At 36.5% G+C, this 21,982-nt stretch overlaps 2 protein-coding genes across 6 annotated transcripts in view; one reads left to right on the top strand and one right to left on the bottom strand.

The window, feature by feature from the left end:
* Positions 1 to 3,089: 3,089 nt before the first annotated feature.
* On the bottom strand, positions 3,090 to 12,954 carry LOC128233571 (ankyrin repeat and SOCS box protein 8-like). The gene is made up of 5 exons (XM_052947308.1): positions 12,760 to 12,954; positions 6,413 to 6,519; positions 5,927 to 6,035; positions 5,067 to 5,189; positions 3,090 to 3,749 (listed from the first exon to the last, which is right to left on the bottom strand). The coding sequence occupies exons 1-5, from the start codon at positions 12,809 to 12,811 to the stop codon at positions 3,274 to 3,276; spliced, it is 867 nt and encodes a 288-aa protein (XP_052803268.1). The 5' UTR covers positions 12,812 to 12,954; the 3' UTR covers positions 3,090 to 3,273.
* A 3,107-nt stretch (positions 12,955 to 16,061) lies between these two features.
* Positions 16,062 to 21,982, top strand: part of LOC128233517 (signal transducer and activator of transcription 5B-like) — a 49,188-nt gene continuing 43,267 nt past the window's right edge. For 4 of the 5 annotated variants that reach the window (XM_052947221.1, XM_052947219.1, XM_052947223.1 and 1 more), the window contains exon 1: positions 16,062 to 16,189. The gene's annotated coding sequence lies outside the window, so the exon portion shown is untranslated. Of the gene's footprint in view, positions 16,190 to 16,381; positions 16,456 to 21,982 lie in introns of those variants that run through there. The other variant, XM_052947220.1, reaches the window with a different exon arrangement.

Genomic DNA, 21,982 nt, shown 5'->3' with positions numbered 1-21,982 from the left:
ACTACTTACTAAAAAATGCGTTTATGGAAACTATTTATTACTGATAATAATATTGTTACCGTGTATTTAACAGCTGAAAACGCACACATATTAAATGACTGGTGAGTGCTAAAAGATTTACAGCGATCATCTATTGTGTAATAAGGTATACCGTGTTTGATGCACCTTTCTTTCAAATTTAACACGGTATCCTTCCCATGAACCATTGTTTTCGATAATTATTCTTCCTTTTCGGGAAATTAAAACAATTGTATGAATTGTGATACATCTTATTTGGGAGTAAGAGTGCATCTTTTACTGTTTCAAAAGGTAACTGACATACCTTATGTTATTTAGAAACTATTACGTGGCCTCGCGTGGTAACTTTAATGTTATACTCGTGGTTAAATCTAGCTTACTTTGATTTATCATATGTAATGGCTCATTTAGGGATAATTAACCTTCTGTAAGCAATCAGCACAACCCTTTAGAATGTCTAGTCTGCTTTTAGGTGTGTTTCACTGCAAGCATGCACCTAGCCGGAAGTCTCAGTCTTGTCTCATCATCAAGTATTAATGGCGCGTTTTAAGGATAAAATAAACAAAATACATATATTGTTTGTTTCAGTGGGGTATCAATTATAGTGTATCTTGTGAACACCAAAAGGTAACATTTTCACTTGAGGCTGTCCCATTCCTCAAAGCCCCAGTGGGAATCCTCTAAATGATATATAATTGACATCACAGTGTTTAACAAACAATTATACTCTGTGTATTATGAGTCATACAACAGACCAACATTTACTCCATGTAAACAGGAGCACCCATTATGTATATAGTTGCTGTATAATCAAGTAATTGTGATTGCGTTTTTTTTCTCTAAGATTGACTCATGTTTGAATTAATATAATTATTTCTAACAATAATAATAAAAATACTCAGTCTTACACTTTCGAGACAAAAAAACGATAAATAAACCAAGGTTTACCATCAAATGCAGTGTTGTTGTTTTTATTTTAAGACAAGTATTTCATATTTCAGAGGTACCGCCTCCCCCGTCAGCCCCGCCGGCCCCGTCAGCCCCGTCGGCTTCCCCGTCGGCCCCGTCAGCTTCCCCGTCGGCCCCGTCAGCTTCCCCGTCGGCTTCCATGTCGAAAGCAGCATCAGTGTTACCCTCCATTGTTTGGAGTCTAATCCCAGTTGTCACAGCCATCTCCCAATGGGTCACTGTGTGTTAAGCGCTTGGATGACGAGCTGGAGTGAAGACACCAATAAGCTACAACTATTTTGCTTGGCCCAAAATTAAGACATGCAGCTCATGTATTCATATTGATTTGAGTTTATTTTGTAACTGTTAAAAAAGAGCATACTGTCACACTTATACAGCATGCAGGTATATGCATTCCTTCAATTCAAGCTCAAAAAGAGAAAAGAAAGCAACATTGATGTATTTTATGGTGTATTCTTCTACACTACTCATTTTGTTTTATATTTTAACCAGATACTTTTTAAAAATACCGATATTTAACCCCTAACTTTGTATATGCGCTCCATTACATTGTTCTATTACATTTTACTGTGACTAATTTCTGCTAAAACAAATGCACCACTATATCTTTTGATTATTACATGTACATTTGCCATTTAAAAACCTTCTTTATACTCTCATTTTTGTTTATGCTCTCATACTTAGTTTGAGTGAAACATTGTATAACCCAAATGAATAAATATAATAATCACAGAATCATTACTACATTGACTCTCAAATGTGTGTGTAACAAAGTTTTTCCACTTTGGAGCCCAAGAATTTGAGCCCAAGTTGCAGTGGTCAAAATTAGCACAAGCCCGCAAACCCTACACTGTAAAAAAGGCTTTCCGGGCTTGCTCAAATTCTGGGTTTAATACAGCAGGGCTTGTTCCAAAATGCAATGGCAATCTGTAGTATATTAATTCAGGCTTGTCCGTCCTAAAGACTAAATGTGATGACTGCCAAGTACTGTATGTATGCAGACAGAGACCAAAACCTTTACACCACTTTAGACATTAAACTAGGTGGTTTTATATAACATATAAACAATACTTTCAAGAGTGCATAAATGGTCAACTTTGAAATGCAAATTGTATACATATATATATATATATACATGACAACATGAGGACAGATAAGATTAGTCAACTTGTCAATAACAGCTTAATAATACTAATATGAAGAAGGATGACTTTGTCTCGAGTGACAGAAATAAAATGGTTGTGTGTTTTTTTAAAGTCGTTTATGTATGAAAATTGTCAACAGTTGAATATTTATTGTTTAAGGTTACTTTTTAAAGTCATGTATGTATGTAAATTGTCAAAATTTGAATGTTTATTTTTAAGGTTACTTCAGGACACTTTAGAGCAATTTTTGCCATCTGGTAGTACTAAGTAGGGTATGAGAAGCTTTCAAGGGCTTTCCACCTGCTCTTTATTTTCTCATCGGTTCATATAAACAGAATCCTGTGGAAAACAGAGAACACTGCTTTATAGCTGAACTCTCACTGATGGACAGTTTTTACCTTTTTCAATTGTTTGTCTTATAAGCAGCTGATTTTGGCATCAATGCATTTAATTCAGTCATATAAGATAATTCACAATAAAACAGATATGAATTGTTTGGACAACTGCCGAATTTCATTTATCTGAAAGCGTTAGTAAAGCTTTTAGCCATAAAACATCAATTTTGGAATGAAAATATAAAATCTACAATCTGCTCTTTTGTAAGCAGGTTTATATCGCTGGTTGCCAAACATATACCCTCATTCCAAGACAAAAAATAAGAACAGTTGTCAAACGGTCAATCTTTGAGAGTGCAGCTTTAAATACCACATTTCATTTACTTTCTTAACTTGATTCAACAAAACAAATATAGTGCATCATAATCAACTTCAAAATATATTACTTTAAAAGTCTAAAACTCTTTTAAAGAAAATATTACACACAAAATACGGGAAAAAATGTGTGCTTGTCATAGATTGATCCTGTTAAAAGGTGGCTTGAATCATCCTTTATTTAAGAATAAAGATTTGTGGCCTGTAATTCGGGTACATGGAGCTTGTGCAAAAAGTAATTCTATAGTGAAAACAAAAACAGCAAAATTTATTTAAGATGTTTAAAATCACACCAACAACCAGCTACACAACGTGATAACTAATTTATAGTGACAACTAATATTCAGGTAATACAAATAAAAAACAACAGCATTCCTGAGAATAATTTAGCTTATGAGGATGAGAGTGACAAATCAAATGTCTCACAAGTGCTAAAACTTGAACATGCTAACATAGTCTTTAAGAATTGAAGGCAAGGGTAAATCTTCCACAAGATGCAGAAGCTGTTTCTGTTTAATATCTCTGAGGCTCATCAAATGTCTCCGTATCGCCACTCTACAACTTCCCTTCAATGTCAATGGCTGTGAAACCATCTCATCTACACAATTTAACATCGCACTGTCCCAATTCAACTGTTTTGCAACAGCAAATAATTTGGTCAAATCAGATCTTCTTACTTTGTATCCAGCATCAATTAACACCTGAACATTATCTAGATCTCCATTAGTCCATAGAGAGAACAGTAAAGAGTTGGAATAATGTCCGGGAAAATACTCGGAGCCATTGGAGGTTTCTACACTACATCCCCCTCGTAGAAGCAGTGAAATGATTCTACTGTATTTGTACAGGACTGCGTGGTCAAGCGGGGTCATCAGCTCCTCGTTCAGGGTGTTGAGGTTTGCTCCAGCTAAAGAACAATTGTTTATTACTGCATTGTCAATTTGTGGAGTAATTATTTGTAGGTAAATACTAGTACTGGGAACTTCACATGCTCTTAAAAAATACTAAATTGTCATTTACATGTAACAAAATTGAACTGACATTTCTAGTCTAAATTGATGTTAAATACACTGTTTTTTATCATTGTCATGGATATAAGGAAAATTTAATTATCTAGTACAAAAACAGTTATTGACAAATGTACATTTGTTTCTGGTTTATTACACATATCAACAATACAGCAATCCCTATCATTACAAAGTATAAACAATATTACATTGTTATAATGATTTATGTAATATAGAATGAAGGCATTACAAAAGTTTGGTACAGAATTGAGAATAAACTACAGTAAAACTGTGATCGCTCGAGGTCGCCGGGGACCGAGCCAAAACCTGGAGGGAACCGATGTTTTGAATGACCCGATTTTCAATTTTCCAGTTTGTTATGAAATATTTTTCAGTGTATTTTAAGTTTGAAGTCGTCAAACCGATTGTTTACTAAGACACAGATTATGTGTTGCGTTGTGGAAATCGCTAATATGTTCAAAGGCTGTCGTAATCTAATTTATCCTAAACGTAAATTGCAAAAGAAATAACAATAAATGAATTAATAGCCATATTGCAAAGCAAAGTGACAAGAAGGAATTCTTTTCAGAGATTCCAATGTTGGATCGATATGGTAGTGTTTTATTCATATTTTTATTACTCATTTAAATTTCTCACAATTAACTTCTCATAATTATCTTCTAAAATGACCATATGAACTAATATCAGTCATGCGTTAACAGTGATAAACGGATTTTCACACCTTATCAAATTGCCTTTGAACTGTCATTGCAATTTTTACAACTTGCGAAAATTTTAACACCTAGCAATTGTTTGTTTATTTTGGAACACGCGTTCGAGAAAGTGTGACATTTTGACCTCGAGGGAGCCATAAGGTTTTGTGCATGATTTGTGTACTTGGGACCAAGTATATTGCTCGACTCCTCGACATAATTAGGTTTCGATGCAGCGTAGGTATATTTTATATGAAAATAGAAGGAAAATGTTCGGGACCAAGCTCCGACCTCGAGGGAACGCCGGTTCCCGAACGACTGCTTGTTCGAACGACCGCAGTTTTACTGTAGAATGGTTATGCAGCGTCTCATTACATCCATCAGACATTTGCTTTTAAGACCATTGCTTAACCTTTATAATTATATTCTTTAATTTTAATCAGTTAAAACCATCTTATTACACACAGAATATAAAATAATATTGTAGTTTTTGCTAAACCAAACCTTTGACGAGTAGTTCTGTTGTGCTTGGCTTGTCGCTATATACAGCATGGAAGAGGGGGGTGGCCTCACCACAGTCATAACTGTCAATATTGCTACCTGCAGCCAGCAGACTTGACACAAGGGCTTGAATACAAACATGTATGCATGAGAATAGTCAAAATGTTTTTACTTGCCTTGCATAATTCACATTCTATCTATCAGATATGAAAATGTTTTTGTCTCTCTGAATAAAAAAGGCACTTCTGATGCCACTGGATCATCAGCAACCATGGTACATTTTCCGTTACACTTCATAATGGTTTGAACGGAAAATGTATCGTGGTTGCCAACGATGATACCTATGATTTTATTTATTTTAACTTTCATAACATAATAATGTTCTTCTTCAAAACATGTCTTGTCATTGCATGATTTCACACAGGTATTTGTAACACAGCATAACCCTCACAAACAGTTTCATGCTTAAAAGTTTTATTATATGAATAAAAAAAACTCAAATTAGAGGACAAACATGTTTTGCAAAAGAAAACTCACTACTGTGTCCTTTAACAATAAAGATCCAAGTCCAAATTAAAATAACATAAGTGTCATATATATATATATTACAGATGTTTGCTACATTTTATAGTGGATTGAACTTTAGCCAGTATCAAAAACGAACACAAAGTTGAGGAAACAATTTATTTCAACTTGTTTCTATTTGTGACAAATCTCCAGATTTATGATTATTGCTGTTACAACTTTACAGAGACTGGTCCTTATTTAATCAAGTTCCTTATATGATAATAAATGACATCATTTTCATTTCACCACTTTAAAAGTAGATATATCTTTAATCATATGCTGCTGTGTACAGTTACCTGTGTCGCCTGATCTGGCGGCAATGTGCAGCGGGCTTTCACCATAAACATTGGTGGCCTCAATATTGGCTCCTCTTGATAGCAGCAGCTCAACAATGTCTCTGTTCCCCTGTTGAACAGGAATACATCAGCGCTAAGATTGGTGATCCCAAAATACTAACGTTTTAAAGAGAGAGCAGATAATTACAAATATTTGACCTTGTGCTACAACAACAATTTTAAGGAACATTGTTGTTTGCAGTTCTAAGTTGTATCAAATTTCTTAAAAATATTATTTTTAGGCCAAATGACAATAATGCTGTGGTTCCTGTCGGGAATTAATTAATTTTGGAAAATTATTTTTAATGTAAACATAATTATAAAGTAAATATATTGTTGTACTAGTTGAACAAAACAAGACTTTAACCCAAATCTAATAAGGGTCGCAGAATAAAAATAGTGTCGGTTGGGTAATCGGAACCCGACATAAAGTTTGTTTGGCCTTACCTGTACCACAGCCAGATGCAGTGGGTTTTCGGCCAGTTTAAGCTCACTGCCAGAATGCCCTGGAACACTACGTCCCTCAAGAAGGTTTTGTACTTTAATTGCATCTCCTTAAAAGAATGAGCAATCAGTTTTTAATAGTGTTTGGAAATCGGACTCCATTTGCTATCGATAATCGAATCGAATCGGACCAAGCATTTACTATCGGACAATAATTGAAAGTTCATAATATCAGTAAGGAATGCATTCTTTATACCTATAGTATAATCATGATCATTTAAATGGTTAAACCTTGAATCGGTAGGTGTAATGCTATGGTAATGCATTTTGCAATAGAAAGTAAACATTCATATCCTTTTTCTGCCTTTAATAACCTAACGAAAAAACATACAGAACACAACACAAACTAAATATTTGCACATCAATTGCAAAATGATGCACACCGCATCATGTCAGTTTCATCTATGTTAAGGCATATTAAATATTTGTGAACCAGCTTAACATTCAATAACCTGTTATATTGAACATTTCATTAGAATAACTTAATTTCATAAAACTTTCACAAAACAAGAGCTGTCACAGTATGTGACGAATGCCCCCGAATGTGACATTGACCTACGAACAAGGTCAGTACATGAAAAGTTGATCTTGCCTTTACGTGTCAAATACATATGGCAAGTTATTTTAAATTGCCTCTGAACATAAAAAAATACCCAGCATATGCAGCACTCCATTGTGAATAAACACTAAGTGTGACCTTGACCTTTGAGGTAGGGACACGAGTCTTGCACGCCACACGTCGTCTTGGTATGTGGAACACATGTGGCAAGTTATTTTAAAATCTGTCCATACAAGGGAAAGATACAGAGCCAGACTGACGGACGGACGGACGGACGGTGGGATTTTAATATGCCCACCTTCGGGGGCATAAAAATACCACCCATACTTGACAACCTACACTGTTATGTCCTTATATTCAGAATTCCCTTGTGAATAAACACTTAGTGTATCTTTCATCTTAGAGGTAGGGACATGGGTCTTGCAGACGACACGTTGTCTTCGTATGTGGAACACATGTAGCAAGTGATTTTAAAATCTGTCCATACAAGGGAAAGTAACAGCCCCGACACGACAACCTATACTCTATGTCCTTATATGCAGCACTCCATTGTGAATAAACACTAAGTGTCACCTTGACCTTGAGGTAGGTACACAGGTCTTGCACGCGACACGTCGTCTTGGTATGTGGAACACATGTGGCAAGTTATTTTAAAATCTGTCCATACAAGGGAAAGTTACAGCCCGGACACGACAACCTATACTCGATGTCCTTATATGCAGCACTCCATTATGAATAAACACTATGTGTTACCTTGACCTTTGAGGCAGGGACACGGGTCTTGCACGCGACACGTCGTCTTGGTATGTGGAACACATGTGGCAAGTTATTTTAAAATCTGTCCATACAAGGGAAAGTTACAGCTTGGACACGACAACCTATACTCTATGTCCTTATATGCAGCACTCCATTGTGAATAAACACTAAGTGTGACCTTGACCTTTGAGGTAGGGACACGAGTCTTGCACGCCACACGTCGTCTTCGTATGTGGAACACATGTAGCAAGTGATTTTAAAATCTGTCCATACAAGGGAAAGTAACAGCCCCGACACGACAACCTATACTCTATGTCCTTATATGCAGCACTCCATTGTGAATAAACACTAAGTGTCACCTTGACCTTGAGGTAGGTACACAGGTCTTGCACGCGACACGTCGTCTTGGTATGTGGAACACATGTGGCAAGTTATTTTAAAATCTGTCCATACAAGGGAAAGTTACAGCCCGGACACGACAACCTATACTCGATGTCCTTATATGCAGCACTCCATTATGAATAAACACTATGTGTTACCTTGACCTTTGAGGCAGGGACACGGGTCTTGCACGCGACACGTCGTCTTGGTATGTGGAACACATGTGGCAAGTTATTTTAAAATCTGTCCATACAAGGGAAAGTTACAGCTTGGACACGACAACCTATACTCTATGTCCTTATATGCAGCACTTCATTGTGAATAAACACTAAGTGTGACATTGACCTTTGAGGTAGGGACAAGTGTTTTGCATGCGACACGTCGTCTTGGTATGTGGTACACATGTGGCAAGTTATTTTAAAATCTGTCCATACAAGGGAAAGTTACAGCCCGGACAGGACAACCTATACTCTATGTCCTTATATGCAGCACTCCATTGTGAATAAACACTTAGTGTGACCTTGACTTTAGAGGTAGGGAAACGGGTCTTGCAGGCGACACATCGTCTTGGTACGTGGAACACATGTGGCAAGTTATTTTAAAATCTGTCCATACAAGAGAAAGTTACAGCCTGGACACGACAACCTATACTCTATGTCCTTATATGCAGCACTCCATTGTGAATAAACACTAAGTGTGACCTTGACCTTTGAGGTAGGGACACGGGTCTTGCACGCGACACGTCGTCTTGGTATGTGGAACACATGTGGCAAGTTCTTTTAAAATCTGTCCATACAAGGGAAAGTTACAGCCCAGACATGACAACCTATACTCTATGTCCTTATATGCAGCACTCCATTGTGATTAAACACTAAGTGTGACCTTGACCTTTGAGGTAGGGACAGGGGTCTTGCACGCGACACGTCGTCTTGGTATGTGGTACACATGTGGCAAGTTATTTTAAATTCTGTCCATACAAGAGAATGTTACAGCCCGGACACGACAACCTATACTCTATGTCCTTATATGCAGCACTCCATTGTGAATAAACACTAAGTGTGACCTTGACCTTTGAGGTAGGGACACGAGTATTGCACGCCACACGTCGTCTTGGTATGTGGAACACATGTGGCAAGTTATTTTAAAATCTGTCCATACAAGGGAAAGTTACAGCCCGGACACGACAACCTATACTCTATGTCCTTATATGCAGCACTTCATTGTGAATAAACACTAAGTGTGACCTTGACCTTTGAGGTAGGGACACGGGTCTTGCACGCGACACGTCGTCTTGGTATGTGGTACACATGTGGCAAGTTATTTAAAAATCTGTCCATACAAGAGAAAGTTACAGCCCGGACACGACAACCTATACTCTATGTCCTTATATGCAGCACTCCATTGTGAATAAACACTAAGTGTGACCTTGACCTTTGAGGTAGGGACACGAGTCTTGCACGCCACACGTCGTCTTGGTATGTGGAACACATGTGGCAAGTTATTTTAAAATCTGTCCATACAAGGGAAAGTTACAGAGCCGGCCGGCCGGCCGGACGGACGGACGGTGCGATTTTAATATGCCCACCTTCGGGGGCATAAAAAGTAAATTTAAGTTAATTGCAAACGATAACAAAAAAGGTTTCAAAAACAGTTTGCACTGATCCGGGATGCCCGGTATTTTTAGGTAAGACCGAACCCTTTACACCATCGAAACAGGTTATTGAAGAAGGTTTTATGAAATATATAAACAATTAAATCAATTTGTAATTTTGGGAGAGTTTGTAAGTTTTTAAGCAAAAGTGTTTACATTCACTGCATTTGTGTAAGGGAGTGATATCCCTTGTTAAATTAAACTCAACCAGACCGGAAATAAAAAAATTGACATTTACTCGACTTTTATCACAAAACAAAAATACGTAGTTACCGGAAGTAACATTAGCGACATCGATTTTGCGCCAACATAGCATTGTCAGTGACGATTTATCGATTGTAATCGATAATCGTTTCATCACTAGCAATAATGTAAATAAAATGGTAAACAAAACAATGGGTGTCATACTAAATCAAAGAATTTGTTTATATTTTTATTGTTGATATACAATTACCTATATCACTTATTTTTGTATGCTGACTGGTCGCCATTTAAGTCATTTCATAATCTAATTTATACAAATTATCTCCAATAAAAAAATTCAAATGAGACAGCTAAAATGTCTGCCTAAACGAGTTGGAGTGTGATAAACTATCTGATAAAACAGGTGTAAAATTTGTATATATATATGAAGTGTTTGCACTACACATACCTATATAGATATAAGATATCATTAAATGTGCTGTTTTCTCAAATAGACATCAAGGCCAAAGGGAAAAAACAAATTCTTCCAATGAAAACACATGTTACAATAATTATTAAACACTCTTCAATAACTCTGAACTGTCAGGCGAGCAGTCTAAGTGACTGGTTTTAACTTTGTAGAGATCAGGCAGACCAAGTTCATAGCAAGCTTTCACCAGAATACATTTTCTACGGGGAAAACATTAGTTTAAATGTCTGTATATATGGGAGAGCCAGATTTCCAGAGAGATTTCCAAATGGATCAAATGAAACTGCTTCATTTATTTTTCAAGATTATGAGATTTTCCTAGCTAATTCTGCCAAAGTTTAATCGGCCACAGTAAACAATGAAATATAGCATGCGTTGACTGACCTAGTCTGATTGACATTGCAAATTTTAAGCAGCCCTGCTTCAGATACTTTATGTATTGTGCAGTCATCAAAATTAGACTTTTGGATGAACAAGCCCAATTGCTTATACTATTCCATGGAATAATATTCTTGAGTAAGCCCTGCTTTATAAAATTCAGAATTTATGCAAGCCCTGAAGACATTTTATAAGTGCTAATTTCGACCACTGATTGTGTATGCTTTACATGGACTTATCAATTCCAGAATCATCTTCATCTTAAACCCTTGGGAGTGGGTTCTTGTATAAAATATAAATACAATCAAAACAAAGTGGTTTATTAGTCCAAATAATTGTACGTTCACGGTTGACAGATTTTTTTACGATTTTTGACATGGCAAATCCTTCATGTACAAATTGTTTTGTACCAAATGTGGGTAGTTATTCCAATCAGAATCCCAGGCACCAGCATATTGCGTCAATAAAATATCATAAAAACAAGAAATAGTACCAGTTATTTATATTAGTTCTGTACACAAAAAATAAATATCCAACGAATAATTATGAGTTTGATGTAGTTTTTCATTTCATACTGTCAAAACATAACGATACATATACATGAAGGGCACCTACAAGGCTTCAGTTCACAGTTTTACAACAATCGGAACACCTCGGAGATGGCCGAGTTGCTACGATTGTATTTACAAGGTCTATCCAGTCTGCGAAATAACCCATGTGCCCGATGCCCGGGGCAAGTAAAAATCCCGCCGGGCAAGTAAAAAATCGTATTTGCTTGCCCGATCGGGCAAGTGAAAAAAGAGAACGAAATCGTTTATCCGAAAATCAACAAACAAAGTAAATACTCTTAATTTGATGACGTATTACTCGACTTTGTAAAAGTCGCTAAATTTGATGACGTTTTACGCGGTCTGTATCGACTGGTACACTTACTCCGCAGTCCGAATCAATAGACGCTTATAACTATGCGTATAAAATTGAAAGCCGATTGGACGCTTGATTTAAACCAGTCCGATGCAAGCGTTTCAAAGACAACTCTGATGTGATCTTTGCTTATATTTTATTTGAAATTTATTCGGGCAAGTGAAAATTGGTCCGGGCAAGTTAAAATTGCCAGGGAGATGCCCGAAAGGGCAAGTTCATCTGAAAAGTTATTTCGCAGACTGTCTATCTCGAAGCATGCCGGAGATGGCCGAGTTGCTTCGATTGGCATAATTGTTGTATGTGTCAGTCAAGTTTCATTTTATTGGAAAGGTAAATCCTGTGTTTTAAATTTTATGAATAATTTTGCACTTACATTGTAAAATATGAATATAAACGTTTATTATCTATATCAAACATAAAATACTTCCCTAAACACAATTTCAATATTTTTCAAAACCCCCGTTTTTGCACAAACCCGTTTAGATGTTAGGGATTAGAAGAATCCCGTTTAACTTTATTATTTTAGACTAAGTGGTTTATATGGAAGAAGTGAGAACAGAAAAAACAGAGAAAAAAACAACACTGAAACACGGACAAAAATCAATTCCTTTCTTTAAAAGGTTATTTTTTTTGCAATGACTTCAATTTGCAATTTTCCTAAAATTATTGACGATTTACTAGGACACCCATGGTATTGGTATACAATAAATTTTAAACTTAATGCTGCACTCTGGCAGATTTACTGTTTTTCCAACTTTTTTATTTTTCGTCTTTCAATGAGCAAATTCTTATAAATATAAAAATCTGCGATCAAATTTTTGTCGGCAGTCTTAAATGAAACTGCATAAATTTGCTCTTTTCCAAGACAAAAAAAAAGTTGTCATAACGTTCAATCTGGGAGTGTGCAGCTTTAAAGGTGGCTTGAGAAGTTGAGTTAAGATCTTGGATGTTTCACAGGAAGTCTTTACCTTGCCGAATGCACCTGCAAAGTGCATGCAGCCAATCAGTATCACCCAGCATAGTCTGTTTAATGAATAATTTGAAAGTTAGATATTTCTTATTATCGTCTGGGAGTAGGATTTGTTATGGTTCAAGATATATTATTTATTTATAAGATATAGTATTTATTTTGTATTATTTTCATCGTGGGTATCAGGCGCTTGGTTTCATGCGTCTACATGACAAAGTTCAAATCGGCATTTAGTCAAATCGTCTAGATTAACATCGTGGAGTAGTTTTCACAGAGCTTCAGGAGCGAGACAAATTGGCCTACTACCAAATCGGCCCCTAAAACATTTCGGCCCTGTTATTTCGTCACCGTAATAAAATTGACTCGAGATATTTTAGCCCCTGACTGATTTTCAACATAGACATTTCGAATATAAATCAAAATAATATTTAGAAAAACAAATAAGGGCCGAAACGTCTCCGTAATCAGGGGCCGAAACGTCTACAGGATGAGGCCGATTTGGTAAGGGGCCGAAAAGGTAACCGTTTCAACTAGGGGCCGATTTGGTAAGGGGCCGATTTGTCTGGTAGCCATTAGTTCGACTTGGGCCCCTTTTAATAAAAAAATATTAGTCTTCACTTCAAAAATCTTCAATCTAAACGAACGTCACAGCTAACAACAAGTTAATTAATTTTATTTCTTTGCTGTGTTATTCAAATTTAATGACTGATAATGTTTAAACGGCTAGGTCCCTACTCGTTTGTATACATTGCACAGTAAGAGAAAAGTTGATTAATTTACAGAAGTTTATTTTGTTTATTAACAACAAATATTCACTTGCAATCGTTCAACCGTGTTGGATAATTATCTAAAATGTAAACGGATAAGGGAATCCAAGAACTGCTTTGGATATTTGCAGGCGTACAGCAAAAACATACGGGCAAAGACGACCAATTCTTTGTTCACCTCCAGTGGCCTATCCCAACAATCTTCCAGACCAAAATAGTTTTCATGGAACACAAAAGCGGCAAAACTAAAACAACGAAGCGACTAGAAACTATATGGTCATGCCCGGCCAGAACCCAGGCCACCGTAAATTGTAACGTTAAATTATATACTCGTCCAGAAAAGCACATGCACAGTATGCTAAATTTGCAATAAAATGAATTCGTTTGTTACAAACATTTAAAGTAATGTCTAACTGGAGTTATGAAACAATTGGTCAGTAACTATGTCTTAAGCCTAGTCATAACCCTAACCAATCACCTAGCCCTAACCCCACATGTCCATATCAATAACTCATTTTAACCAAACTCTAACGCTATTTTAAAGGAAGAATATATATATCCTAAAAATATATATTGCAATACGATGGATAATCAAGTAGCAACTTAGTGGCAGATAAATTGTAACCTACAACCCACTTCATGTATAAACAATTAAAATGTATTGTCAATTAAATGTATTAATTATATTCAAGTTTAATTTGTTTCACAAACTTCATTTACGGCTCGTGTGAGGCAGATGTACGACAGAAAAATATATACATCGACTAAAAACAAACCCTGTAGTAATGTGCGTCAATCATTGCAATTCATTCTATGATTTATATATTGATTTAAATATGCCAAGGACAAAATATTTCACCGGTATTGTTTGGACTACCCCTAGAAGACATAGAACTCTTTCTACAACAGAACGTTGACTGTTGGATTAGACTGTACAATGTATGTATACATGTATGATATTGCTTTTGCCAACGCTATCACGGTGGAGAACCCACGAGACTTATTGGTAAAGTGCACGGAAAACATGTAAACTAAAGGTCTAGATTCAGGAAGGTTTTTTAAAGATAACTTTCTTAGCACTGGGAAAATTTTCGTCATACAAAGACCATAAACCCTACAATAATGAGTACTTTCCTAGGTTTTATAAAACTTCTTTTTTTTAATCCTTACCTTTCGCTGAAAATCTTGACCGACTGATTTCTCGGAGTTGAAAATTTCGGCAAATTACACGGCTCCTGACAAATATAAATTGGATTTAGCCGTGAGTTATTCATACGATAATCATATTTTCAGAAAGTTTTATGTTTTTGTAGGTTTCAGAGGCTATGAATTTATTTCCAATATGTGTATTTGAATGGAAAAATGAGCAAAAACACAATTAATTAAGTGCACGGACATCATCATCAATTTTTTATTTGATAAAGTACACGGACATTTTACAACCTTCAGTGCATATCTTAATAGTTCACAGATGGGTGCTAAAATGTATTATTAATACACTCCTCCGTACAACACGTATTTGAACGTTGGTCTCTGTTCGAAGCAGACGCATTGTAATGGCAATAAAAGAATGGACGCGTTTGAACATTTAGAACAGAATGACGGAGTCACGAAAACTGATGAGCCATTGTTCATGTATCAATGAAAAGTGTGTTATTACAATAAAATCCATGCGTGTATTTCAACAATATAATCACAATGAATATATGAAAGGCTTTTTCATTTGTTGTGATGTGCGCTCCACGTGTCTTTCGTTTGTGTATTCCATAAATTTTGCATGTATTGTACGTGACATACCGTATAGTAACATACAATTGCTTAATAACTCTGCTTTTTGACAAATTTCTGTTAAATAGCATAGTGTGATTGTAATTTTGAATGACTTCGAAGTAAACTAACTGGATAGAAGTATAATCTCGTGATATTTGTTTAATTTCAGAAAATGGAGAATCCGTATTTATGCCAAGAGTGCAGGCATTAATACGACACAAATAGTTTAAAAGAACACTTGCAGCACAGTTTTATTTTGATAACCCTTCGTTTTGGCTATTTATCACATCTCAATCCACAAACATCACAGAACAGCTTCAATTGGCCGCGTCCGTGTCTTTTCAAGTCCGACGGAATAGCAAATGACTTGCAACAAGTTGCACAAATGTACGATTTCGTCATGCCGTGTTTGCTTCACCTGTGAAAAAGAAATGTCATGTTGTACATAGTGGTCTCTGATATGCTCTGCAGGATCTGATAAGCTCCGCCTATCAGCTAGTAGTCAGCGAATAACATTTACTGCATTATATTCATGTATTTCAAGAATCACAGTTAGTTGTTGTTAATCTGTTGTACAATATAAACCTATTATACGATTCTCAAATACAGAGCAAAGGTCGCTATTTAAAGACAAATAAAGCACTTCGGACTGGTTTAAATCTCGTCTATACATCCCATTTTTAAGCACTCGTTTGACATGGGATGAAATTACCTCATTTGCTTTTAGCGACTAAAATAAGACGTTATAACTAAATATTGTGGAGTGGGTTGCACGCTTCAATGATTTCCTAGAAAAATATATTGTTGACGTTTTCAGGAAATCCCAATTTTTGTAGCGTGCAAGTGCGTTATTGCATTGTGTCTAATTTTGAAACGATAACAGTTAATTAGGTAAGCATACATATTCCAAGTAGTGTAAATTTGGTGTGTGTCATTTGAACTGAGCTAAGTTATCACCAACCTTTTTTTTTATAATTTCAGATTTGGCATCTGTTGTTTTCCCCGGCTGTTTAGTAGTACTTTTTAATTGCTTCCTGTTCTCATGTACTTCCTTGACATTTTGTTGTTTGTGTGTGGTTGACTCTGTGGTATGTGTGTGTGGTTAAAATTGACTGTTATTTTACAGGTGGATATAGAGCCCCTTAGTCCAAATAATTGTACGTTGACATATTTTTTTTAGATTTTTGATATGGCAAATCCTTCACGTACGAATTGTTTAGTATCAAAAGTGGGTAGTTGTTCCTATCAGGATTCCGGGTTAGTCCAAATAATTGTACGTTGACGGATTTTTTTTTTTTTTATATGGCAAATCCTTGGAAGAATCCCGTATAACACGTCTATTATTTTAGACTAGATTCCGGGTTAAAGCATATAGCGTCTATAAAATATCATAAAAACAAGAAATATTACCAGATAATGTTATTTCATATTAGTTCCGTACACAAAACATAAATATCCTACTTATAATTATGAGGTTGACGGCTTTCCTTCATTTCATTCTGTCAAAACATAACGATATACATGAAGGGCACCTGCAAGGCTTCAGGGCACAGTTTTAAATCGCTCAGAACATTTCGGCCATGGCTATCTCGAAGCTTTGTCGGAGGAGGCCGAGTTATTACGATTGTATCGAGTTGTTCCCCTTCGCATAATTGTTGTTTGTGTCAGTCAACTTTTGTTTTATTGGAAAGGTAAACAACTTGCATTTTTATGCATTAAATGCTTGTTAAGAGCAAAATAACATTTCACATACATGGTAAAATATGAAAATAACTCTTTATGATCAATTTCAACCATAAAATACTTCACTTAAAAACAATTTCAATATTTTTAAAACACCCCTGTTTTTTGCACATTCCCGTTTAGACGTTAGGGATTGGAAGAATCCCGTATAACATGTCTATTATTTTAGACTAAGAGCCCCTTTGCAATAACCTACTTCAAAGGCGTGATTTTGATTTTCAAAATTTTGTGTGATATGATTAGAAAATCCTCATACAGCTTGTTTATAAAATAACAAATTTCTATGGACTTGCTAAGTGGACTGCATACATGTATTATTAATGTCAGAGGATGTATGTTTCGGTGATAATGGTTTTGTGTCCTTTCGTGTTTTAGTTGATCCATGTCATGTCTTGTCCAATCAGAATTTATTGTGTATGTGCATTTCTTTAGACCTTGCGGTCAAGGATAACCTGTGAAAGTGCAAGCACTTATTTCCAACGGGGTCCTTTGTGTTTGCTGAAGGGACAGCACGCTGAAGAGACAGTGGTGGGATACAAGGAAGTCTGGGTGTGATACCCTAGCTCTTTTTCGAAGAGACCCCTTGGTTCTTTTACGTGGGTTAAATCAGTACTGAGTACACCACTTTTCCAAGCACTACCCTTTAAATGCCGAGCACCAGGCAAGGGAGTTACTTGTACCAACTTTTAATGTCTGATAAGTCAATACCTTTTATCTGCATGATTGTGTCATTATTTGTCTTCCATTATTCTTTCATAAAGAAACATGTCTAGAAGTATTATTTACAACACTTTCGTGTACTGTATACTGGTTGAGAAGCAGTTTCCGACAGTTTTTATACGTTTTTATTCAATTATTTATACGTGTTTAAATACCTACTAAAATTGTTCACATTTTAGATAACTACAGCTCAAGCTGCTATTGTCAATACATTTTTAGCTCACCTGTCACTTTGTGACATGGTGAGCTTTTGTGATCGCCTTTTGTCCGTCGTGCGGCGTGCGGCGTCCGTCAACAATTTACTTAAAAGACATCTCCTTAACCGCTGGACCAATATTAATAAAACTTCATAGGGATGTTCCTTGGGTGGTCTTCTATCAAAGTTGTTCAAAGAATTCAATTCCATGCAGAACTCTGGTTGCCATGGCAAACAAAAGGAAAAACTTTAAAAATCTTCTTCTCCCAAACCACAAGGCTTAGGCCGTTGATATATGGTAGGTAGGATCACCAAATGGTCCTCTATCAAGATTGTTCAAATTATGGCCTTGGGGTCAAAATTGGCCCCGCCCCGGGGGGTCATGGGTATACTTGATATGTTTATAGTTAAAACTTCAAAAAATTTCTCCTCTTAACTTACTTGGACTAGAGCTTAGATATTTGGCATGATTCATTGTCTAGTGGACCTCTACAAAGATTGTTCAAATATTGGCCCTGGGGTCAAAATTGGCCCCGCTCCTGGGGGGTCATGGGTTTTCTCTATATGTTTATAGTAAAAAAAATCAAAACTCTCCTCTGAACTTACGTTGCTTAGAGCTTAGATATTTGGCATGATTCATCGTCTAGTGGACCTCTACAAAGATTGTTCAAATTATGGCCTTGGGGTCAAAATTGGCCCCGCCCCGGGGGGTTAGGGTATTCTCTATATGTTTATAGTTAAAACTTAAAAAATCTTCTCCTCTGAACTTACTTGGACTAGAACTTAGATATTTGACATGATTCATCGTCTAGTGGACCTCAACAAAGATTGTTCAAATTATGGCCTTGGGGTCAAAATTGGCCCCGCCCCCTTGGGGGGTCATGGGTTTTCTCTATATGTTTATAGTGAAAACTTCAAAAATCATCTCCTCTGAACTTACGTTGCTTAGAGCTTAGATATTTGGCATGATTCATCGTCTAGTCGACCTCTACAAAGTTTGTTCAAATTATGGCCCTGGGGTCAAAATTGGCCACACCCCGGGGCTGATGGGTTTTCTCTATATATGTGTTATAGTGAAAACTTAAAAAATCTTCTCCGAACTCACAAAGACAAGTAACGTCTTAATTTAAACTGGATAACATATTTAGTACACATACCAATTTTCAATACGGGCCACATACAACAATTAATAACAAATATACATATATAGATACACACATAAAATCAAGTAGTGACAAGAGCTTAGATATTTGGCATGATATATCATCTAGTTGACTTGTACCAATATTGTTCAATCTTTGGCCCTGGGGTCAAAAAATGGCCCCACCCGGGCGGTCATGGGTTTCCTTATATACCGTAATTCACCTAAGAGTTCGGACACTCTAAATATTCGGACACCCATAATTATTTTCCAAAATAATTTATTTTGCGTACCTAATTTTCGGACACCCAAAGGACATCAATCATAACTTTCACATTTACCAAGTTTCACAGACGAAGATTATTGATTTTTATCTTTACAATGCCTGGCTAGATTACCTAACCCTATACACCACTGTGACAAGTTAATTAGTTACTACCCATCTTAAACGATTTATTGCCGGTTGAAAAGGAAGTGTGATATATTTATTGGAGGATTAAAGAAATAACAAGGGCAATCAAGGGATTAAGAAAACATAGACATGACATGTTTGTAAAACGATCTGCCAATAAACTTTCAAACTTGTACCTCACTTATAGTCGACTGTAAGAATCAATAATCGTACAGTTATAGATTAATCATGCATAGCAATGTCCATGCTCTCCACGAGATCCTCGTGGGTATAACTGTAAGGTATGTGACGTCACACAGTGTGACTCTTTGATCTGAAGCCGATATAATGTGTTTATTCAGTTCAATGCATGTATAAAATGGTGTTTTAATTAACTTGATGAAGGATTTACACTTATAGGCGTAATAAATAAGTTTATGACCATTGATTACTACGATAAATTAATAAGTGGTAAAATGCAAACATGAAGAAAAAAGGCAGGTTGAACAAACATGTAAATAAAATGTAAAAATGGTAATTTTCTATGTATTCGGACAGCGAAAAAAACAATTATTTTAAAGTGTCCGAACTCTTAGGTGAATTACGGTATGTAATTATGATGACAACTTAAAAAATCTTCTTCTCCGAAACCAAAAGGCGAAGGCCTTAGATATTTGGTATGAAGCATCGTTTATCGGACCACTATTAAGATTGTTCAAACTTTAGCCCTGGGGTCAAAATTGGCCACGCCCCGTGTTCATAGGCTTAGGTTTTCAATATTTGTATATAATGGAAGAATGTGCGATATATGACAGGTGAGCGATTCAGGGCCATTTGGCCCTCTTGTTTATATGTGTGACGTCACATATTGTGTATTTAATAGGGGCACAAAGAGGGTACTTACACTGTTCTGATTAGCTTGCGATGAGAAGCAGTTTCCGACAAATCGAATGCGAGGCAGATTTAAGGTGCCTTAATATACGAAATTTAAGACTGTAATAAGAACAGTATTATTTAATTTTTCAGCATTTACGAAAATTTTAAACCTTAATAGATACGACAGTCAATTCATACTCGAAATCAGGCAGACACTGAATATCAATGATTTTTTGATTCATTTTTTGATAGAAACTTGTGTTTGTACACATTTAAGTGGATGTGGGTGTGAAACAAGCATGACACCAGTGTTCACAAATAAAGTAAACAATGATCATCGTTTGTATAAGTCAATTTAGGAAAACCTTGTAGCTATTCATAGATATGCAAATTAGGTTCACACGCATGCGCAATACGCATACCAAAACGACGTGTCGCGTGCAAGACCCGTGTCCCTACCTCAAAGGTCAAGGTCACATTTAGTGTTTATTCACAATGGAGTGCTGCATATAAGGACATAGAGTATAGGTTGTCAAGTCGGGGCTGTAACTTTCTCTTGTATGGACAGATTTTAAAATAACCTGCCACATGTGTTCCACATACCAAGACGACGTGTCGCGTGCAAAACCCGTGTCCCTACCTCAAAGGTCAAGGTCACACTTAGTGTTTATTCACAATGGAGTACTGCATATAAGGACATAGAGTATAGGTTGTTGTGTCCGGGCTGTAACTTTCTCTTGTATGGACAGATTTTAAAATAACTTGCCACATGTGTTCCACATACCAAGACGACGTGTCGCCTTCAAGACCCGTGTCCCTACCTCAAAGGTCAAGGTCACACTTAGTGTTTATTCACAATGGAGTGCTGCATATAAGGACATAGAGTATAGGTTGTCGTGTCCGGGCTGTAACTTTCCCTTGTATGACAGATTTTAAAATAACTTGCCACATGTGTTCCACATACCAAGACGACGTGTCGCGTGTAAGACCCATGTCCCTACCTCAAAGGTCAAGGTGACACTTAGTGTTTATTCACAATGAAGTGCTGTATACAAGGACATAGGGTATAGGTTGTTGTGTCCGGGCTGTAACTTTCTCTTGTATGGACAGATTTTAAAATAACTTGCCACATGTGTTCCACATACCAAGACGACGTGTCGCCTTCAAGACCCGTGTCCCTACCTCAAAGGTCAAGGTCACACTTAGTGTTTATTCACAATGGAGTGCTGCATATAAGGACATAGAGTATAGGTTGTCGTGTCCGGGCTGTAACTTTCCCTTGTATGACAGATTTTAAAATAACTTGCCACATGTGTTCCACATACCAAGACGACGTGTCGCGTGTAAGACCCATGTCCCTACCTCAAAGGTCAAGGTGACACTTAGTGTTTATTCACAATGAAGTGCTGTATACAAGGACATAGGGTATAGGTTGTCGTGTCCGGGCTGTAACTTTCTCTTGTATGGACAGATTTTAAAATAACTTGCTACATGTGTTCCACATACAAAGACGACGTGTCGTGTGCAAGACCCATGTCCCTACCTCTAAGGTGAAAGATACACTAAGTGTTTATTCACAAGGGAATTCTGAATATAAGGACATAACAGTGTAGGTTG

Source organism: Mya arenaria, chromosome 5, assembly GCF_026914265.1.
Source record: "Mya arenaria isolate MELC-2E11 chromosome 5, ASM2691426v1".
Classification (NCBI taxonomy): domain Eukaryota; kingdom Metazoa; phylum Mollusca; class Bivalvia; order Myida; family Myidae; genus Mya; species Mya arenaria.
The sequence above is the reverse complement of the archived record's forward strand: the minus strand, read 5'-3'. Positions and strand labels throughout refer to the sequence as shown.